This window comes from Sprattus sprattus (assembly GCF_963457725.1).
Source record: "Sprattus sprattus genome assembly, chromosome: 6".
Classification (NCBI taxonomy): Eukaryota; Metazoa; Chordata; class Actinopteri; order Clupeiformes; family Clupeidae; genus Sprattus; species Sprattus sprattus.
Window position 1 is genome coordinate 8,525,164 of NC_137925.1, and position 7,643 is coordinate 8,532,806.

The window sequence follows — 7,643 nt, forward strand, 5'->3', positions numbered from 1 at the left end:
GAGTGTGAGGAGGTGTGTGTGTGTAAAGGTGTGAGGTGTGTGTGGAGATGTGTGTGTGTGCAGGTGTGCTAGCAACGACAGATTGTGTGGGCATGTGCGTGAGCATCTGTGTGTGTGTGTCCTCACGTCTCTCAAGTCAAGCTGCTGTGACAGTGTGTGTGGTCTCCAGACAGTGAATTATGCATCTCCAGATGGCCTGAGGGTTTGACCTCTCCAACTCCAAACCACCGTCTCTGATCTGGCTCTGATCTGGCTCTGATCTGGCTCTGATTTGGCTCTGATTTGGCTCTGATTTGGCTCTGATCTGGCTCTGATCTGGCTCTGTGTGTGTGTGTGTGTGTGTGTGTGTGTGTGTGTGTGTGTGTGTGTGTGTGTGTGCGTGTGTGTGTGTGTGTGTGTGTGCGTTGTAGGAACTGCCCAGTGAATCCAAAGAGCAGAACTTGGCTGCAGCTGGTGCTGAGGAGCAGGACTCTGAGGTATGGAAGACGAACACACACACTAACACACTCAGACACACACATACACACTCACACACACACACACACACACACACACACACACACACACACACACACACACACACACACACACACACATACTAACACACTCACACAAACACATACACACATACACACTCACAATCTCACCCACACACACACACACACACACACACACACACACACACTCACAAACACACACACACACACGCACACACACACACACTCACACATCCGGACTATACCAGGGCTATAACAGAGATTGGACCAGGAGGAACATATCAGGACTATATCTGGACCACGTCAGGACTAGATCAGGTCTACATCAGGACCACATCAGGGCTAGAACAGAAGTAGGTCTGGACCATATCAGGATTAGATTAGGACCACATTGGGATTAGATCAGGACCACATCAGGATTAGATTAGGACCACATTGGGATTAGATCAGGACCACATGAGGATTAGATTAGGACCACATTGGGATTATATCAGGACCACATGAGGATTAGATTAGGACCACATTGGGATTATATCAGGACCTCATCAGGTCTACATCAGGACCACATCGAGGATCTTTTATGAAGATATTTTTAATGTTGGTTGTTCTCTGCTCTGTCTGCAGGGAAATGACGTTACAGAAGAGGATTGCCCTTCCCCCACTAAAGAGCCAGGTAACCACCTCTGTAGATAACTCTGGAAAGGCTTGCCATACTGTAGAGCCAGGTAACCACCTCTGTAGAGTACTCTGGAACGGCTTGCCATACTGTAGAGCCAGGTAACCACCTCTGTAGAGTACTCTGGAAAGGCTTGCCATACTGTTGAGCCAGGTAACCACCTCTGTAGAGTACTCTGGACAGGCTTGCCATATTTTCCTATGGTCTGAAAAATGCTGTTTTCTTTTGGTTGAACCAAATCTTCTACAAGCACAAAGAGTGAGTCTGCATTAACCCATGCTCACACTTCATGATATACACATACGAACATATGCATTTATCAGACATCCACATGCGCGCAAAATTCAAAACACTCTCACTCTTTCACACACGCACACACACACACGCAAATCACTCTGTCAATATTTCACACACACATACACACACACACACACACACACACACACACAGATACACACGCACACAGATACACACACGCAAACACACATATACACAAATCACTCTCTCAATATTTCACACACACACACACAAACACACATATACACAAATCACTCTCTCAATATTTCACACACACACACAAACACACAAATCACTCTCTTTATTTCACACACACAAACACACACACAAACGCACCTGCCAGGTGTATCGAGATGGTCCTACGTATCTAATTTCCTGCATTAGTTTTGACAGATTTGCCAATATCCTCAGATTGCTTTATACTCTATCATTAAAGGTTTATGACTCTCATAACGCACACGCACCCACACACACACACACACACACACACACACACACACACACACACACACACACACACACACACACACACACACACACACACACACACACACAAACACACACACACAGCAGAAGGGTGAGGCCAATGATGCTACTTAGCAACAATATCCATGTTTGTGTGTAAATCATCATGGCTGTGTGTGTGTGTGTGTGTGTGTGTGTGCTCCTCTCCGTCACAGGACTTGTGTGCTTGTATGTGTTGTGGTTTTTGTGCTGTGTTTTAGTTGGTGTGTTGATGTTCTGTATGCATGCATTTGCTGTGTGTCTTCTGTGTGCAAGATGAGGTAACTCAGAGTGATCTGTAGTGTAACAGTGCTCTTCTGTGTTCAAGATGAGGTAACTCAGAGTGATCTGTAGTGTAAAAGTGCTCTTCTGTGTGCAAGATGAGGTAACTCAAGGAGATCTGTAGTGTAAAAGTGCTCTTCTGTGTGCAAGATGAGGTAACTCAAGGTGATCTGTAGTGTAAAAGTGCTCTTCTGTGTTCAAGATGAGGTAACTCAAGGAGATCTGTAGTGTAAAAGTGCTCTTCTGTGTTCAAGATGAGGTAACTCAGAGAGATCTGACGGACAGACAGCACCTGACTCTGGTGCGAGTGCGGCTCAGATCTGGCGTAGATTTGGCCAGAGTCATGTGCTGTTTGGTTTGTGTGTCAAAGGAGAAATTGGCCTGGTCTGATACTACATATCATGAACATGTATAACTACACACACTGACTAGTGTTAAAGTGTGTGTGTGTGTTCTGTCTCTTGCATGTGTACCCATTCTCCCTCCCACTGCATATGAAGATGGCTTCGTCTTGTGTGTGTGTGTGTGTGTGTGCGTGCGTATGTGTGTGTGCATGTGTGTTCGTGTGTGTGTTTGTGTGTGTGTGTGTGTGTGTGTGTGTGTGTGTCGGCTGGCCATCAGCGCTCATCACCACCACTCCGACTCCGTCCCTCTGCTAGGCTGTGTACGAGCCACACCCACTTGTGCATGCCCCACCCCGGATTCAAACACAAACCCCGCCTCCATGCTCAAACCCCGCCCCTCCCACTCTGCTGCTGTGGCTGCTTGTCTGACCTCTGACCTCGCTTGCAGGTGGGCGCGGGAGGAGCGAGGCGCCGCCTTGTGGCGAGTTTGAGAATAACAATCAGGGCCCGTCCGACTCGCTCTGCCTCACAGGGCTGGACAATGAGCAGCCCCCTGACGCCCGATTCGCCGGTGAGTCCCGACCTCTTGCGCAGGGTCCTTTCTGATTGGACGGTAGGCTGGAGGGCCTAGAGTGGATTGGGCGGGGGTGGGAACTTCATGCAAGGGGGCGCTCTTGAGCTGTTTGAAGCAGTGTGCCATCACACCCGAGGCAAGACCGGGTAACACACTCATCCTCCCCACATGGGCCCTCAAATGCAGGAGCTCTCATGCTGCACTGTCTGTCTGTCTGTCTCTCTCTCTCTTTCTCTCTCTGTCTGTCTGTCTGTCTGTCTGTCTTTCTCTCTCTCTCTCTCTCTCTGTCTGTCTGTCTCTCTGTCTGTCTGTCTGTTCGCTCTCTCGCTCTCCGTCTCTTCACCCTCTCTGCTGCCCTGTGTGTGGATGTGTTTGTGTGTGTGTGGATGTGTGTGTGTGTGGGATGTGTTTGTGTGGATGTGTTTGTGTGTGCATTCTAATGGTAAGATTTTGGGTGAGTGAGTGAGTGTACATATATGTGTGTGTACATGTTTAACTGTTCCCATCATGAAGGTAGGGTTCATGTTGTGTGTTTGTGTGTGTGTGTGTGTGCCAGCTCTGAGCTGCTTTGCTGCGTGTCATGCCTTCCTCGCCCCCCTCCCCCCCCCTCCTCCCCACTCCCCACACACACATTCATCTCTGATCTTAGCCATGCTGGTCAGAACCAGACCTAACTGGACTGACTGGTTCCCTGAGCTGTACCTGTACTCATCTGCTGTGGTGTGCTTCTGACTGGCCCATACGCTGGTGCTGTAGTGTCTGCTGGGCTTGAGGGAGGCTGGATGTCTCTGCATGGAGGGACAGTGGCTCCCCCGGTAGCACATCTCTGTGGACCAGAACTTGGCCAGAATCGGACCAGATCTCCTCCTGAGTCATCTGCTAGCCGTATCTGGTGTCTGACTGTCAGGTGTAGGAGCCATGGGTCAGTGTTTTGTGTTTGGCAGACCAGCAGAGAGTGAGACTCCATTTTTAAGAAGCTCTTCTTAAGCTCAATCTGAACCCTCCTGAAGTGCACTGCTACTAGCTTAGCGTTAGCCTCTGAAACAGATGTAGCCTCAATCTGACCCTAAGCGATAGCCTCTGAAACAGATGTAGCCCAGATCTGACCCTTAGCGTTAGCCTCTAAAACAGATGTAGCCTCAGTCTGACCCTTACAATAGCCTCTGAAACAGATGTAGCCTCACCTGACCCTAAGCGTTAGCCTCTGAAACAGATGTAGCCCAGATCTGACCCTTAGCGTTAGCCTCTAAAACAGATGAAGCCTCAATCTCACCCTAAGCGTTAGCCTCTAAAACAGATGTAGCCCAGATCTGACCATTACCGTTAGCCTCTGAAACAGATGTAGCCCAGATCTGACCCTTACAATAGCCTCTGAAACAGATGTAGCCTCAGTCTGACCCTTAGCGTTAGCCTCTGAAACAGATGTAGCCCCGATCTGCCCCTAGGCGTTAGCCACTAGGTTCTCTAACCTCCTCTGGATGTTAAAGTCTGTCCACGAGGGAAGTGTAGTGTGTAGTGTTTCCTAACATGAGGCTCAGTGATTTAATGAGTGTGTTTTTTAAGAAACTTGATCATAAGGTATTCACTAATACACGTATAACATCCAGTGAAAGGATTTGTAAGAGTGTCATAACTCTTCTAACTCTTCTAACTAGAGCAGACTAGCCTCGCCTATCTCCAGCCTAGCAGAACTGCCTCCTAACCCCTCCTTTCTTTAAAGAGTTCTCTCCTCTGTGGATGTGTTACTAGTTCTTTCTCTTTCTCTGCATTGTAAATGTGCTCTTTCTTTCTTTCTTTCTCTCTTTCTTTCTTTCTCTCACTCTTTCTTTCTCTTCTCCTCTCTCTCTGTATTTGTATATATCCTCAACTATATATACGTGCTCATCTCTCCATCTCTGCACCTCTTCTCCATCACTCCATCCCTCTCTCCCTCTCTCCCTCTCTCTCTCTCTCTCTCTCTCTCTCCCCCGGATGTCTGTGGGATGGGCAGAGGCTGACTCGTGTCCTGTGCACATTGAGGAATAGGTATGGCCGTTAGTAGGATAAGACTTCACCATAACTTCAAGAAATGGGAAACTCCACCAATGTTCCATTTAAAAGATCCCCCCCCATGGATCATACCAATGTTCTCTCTCTCATGAAAGAGATACAGTATGGATGAGTTTACTCACTTAGTGCTTGGAAGTGTCACAGACATACACTACCCATCCTTACCAACAGTCACAGTGAATGAAAGATAAGGGAAACTGCATGTCACATGCCATAGAGATAATGAAGCTATGTCAGGCCTACGTCCCTAACCCACATTTAAGTGTGCTAGAGCTGTATGTGTCGTGTAAAATGTGTGTAAGTACAACATATGTCAATTAAAAGTTTGCCTTTTTTAAAAATGTACTATCTAGCTGCATTAGTCTACCTTTTATACCTCTGCTCTTATGCTTCCTCTTTTCTTCCCTTCTCCATTGCTTCCTGTCTTCTTTTTCACCTTTTCTCTGCTCCCTCTTTCTCTGTATTTCTCTTTCTCTCTTTGTCTTTCTCTCTCTCTTTTCTGCCTCTCAGGTCTGTTGTATCTTGGAGCATTCCGCCATGACCTTGACACCTTCTCTCACCATGGCAACGAGTCGTTCCCTCTCCATGGCAACCAGCTGTTTCCTCACCATGCCTCCACTAGCAACATCAACCTGGAGGAGAGGGGCGTGGTCATACCAAACACCACCACGAAAAGCACCCCCTGCACCCCCCGTGCCCCCCGCACCAACCGAAATCCCCACCACGGACCCTACCCTATCTGAGCAGCTCCTCCTGAGCCTCAAACACACCTCCATCATTTGCCATCCGAATCCTCCTCTGAGCCATGTCTGTCTTGCCTACTCCTTGCCTACACTATGAACCCTACACCATGTGTGAACCCAAACACCCCCACCTCCTCGGTGGGGCAGAGCGTACGGTGGGGGAACTGCCCTCCCCTCCATGCTGAGGCAAGATTCTCTGACCCTTCGACCCCCAACCCCAGGCAACACAACGCCTCAATGACTCTATGCCGCAGAGCTCCCCCAGAACTCCCTCCTGGCCTCAGAGTAAGGGTCTGAGCCCCTGGGCTCCTCGGAACCCACCTATTCCTGTTCTTGATCGGAACCCGCCTACCCCTGTTCTTGATCGGAACCCACCTACCCCTGTTCTTGATCGGAACCCGCCTACCCCTGTTCTTGATCGCAACCCAACTACAATTCTTCCTGATCAGAACCAAACTACCCCTCTTACTGATCGGAACCAAACTACCCCTCTTCCTGATCGGACGGCAGCACCACACAGCTCCTCTTCATCTGTGACATGATGTGCCCCCCCACCCCCCCACCCGTCTCTAGTACCTCCTAACTTCTCCAGGGCCTCAGCACCTGCCTTCTGCAATAAAAAACACTAAGCACTCAAAAAGAAATTAAGAACACACCACACTGTGCACCTGTCTTCTAATGACTTGCTTGGTCCCTCAGCACTGGAGCCCTGGTGAGATGCAGGCCCTGCATGGGTGCTCACTGGGGCCCTGGTGAGATGCAGGCCCTGCGTGGGATCCAGGCCCTGCATGGGAGCCCTGGTGAGATGCAGGCCCTGCGTGGGATCCAGGCCCTGCATGGGAGCTCTGGTGAGATGCAGGCCCTGCATGGGAGCCCTGGTGAGATGCAGGCCCTGTGTGGGATCCAGGCCCTGCATGGGAGCCCTGGTGAGATGCAGGCCCTGCGTGGGTGGTCCCTGCAGCGCTGGTGAGATGCAGACCCCCTGCATGGGTGCTCACAGTCAGCTTCTCTGTGAATAAATGCTTTCAGGATCCCACCATCTGGGCTCATCTACCCGTCAGCTAAATAACTCCAGGCAGATGCCGACTCTGGGCCAGATCTGTTCGGATCTCAGTTGGCCACTAAAGACCGGGGCCTGCTCAAGGGCTTAAGCACCGGCTTGGGCCTCGGCCCTGGTCACGGGCTTAGAGTTCCCCCAGACACCAGGGCTTTATCCCAGACACCAGGGTTTTACCCCCTAGTGGAACTAGTCCCCCCTAAATGTTGCTGTTTAGGTGGGCTGAATGCTTCTGTCTCTGCACACTGAAAGCACGACTGAAGCAGAAGCAGCAGGTTGTCCGCTGAGGTGTCTGCATTGCTGAGGAGGGAGGTGAAGGTTGGGTGGTGTAGTCTGCGTTGCTGAGGAGGGAGGTGAAGGTTGGGTGGTGTAGTCTGCGTTGCTGAGGAGGGGGGTGAAGGTTGGGTGGTGTAGTCTGCGTTGCTGAGGAGTGGGGTGAAGGTCGGGTGGTGTAGTCTGCGTTGCTGAGGAGGGAGGTGAAGGTTGGGTGGTGTAGTCTGCGTTGCTGAGGAGGGAGGTGAAGGTTGGGTGGTGTAGTCTGCGTTGCTGAGGAGGGGGGTGAAGGTTGGGTGGTGTAGTCTGCGTTGCTGAGGAGTGGGGTGAAGGTTGGGTGGTGTAGT

The 7,643-nt window shown here is 50.2% G+C and overlaps 1 protein-coding gene across 1 annotated transcript in view; it reads left to right on the forward strand.

Annotated features, from left to right (window-relative positions):
* rnf157 (ring finger protein 157) overlaps window positions 1–5,966 on the forward strand; it is a gene marked incomplete at both ends in the record, with an annotated part of 29,243 nt that extends 23,277 nt beyond the window's left edge. The window contains 4 exons of the mRNA XM_080840790.1: window positions 411–476; window positions 1,122–1,170; window positions 3,049–3,171; window positions 5,734–5,966. Of these exons, the coding sequence (XP_080696916.1) occupies window positions 411–476; window positions 1,122–1,170; window positions 3,049–3,171; window positions 5,734–5,966 (471 nt within the window). The remainder of the gene's footprint in view (window positions 1–410; window positions 477–1,121; window positions 1,171–3,048; window positions 3,172–5,733) is intronic.
* Between the last annotated feature and the right edge of the window lie 1,677 nt (window positions 5,967–7,643).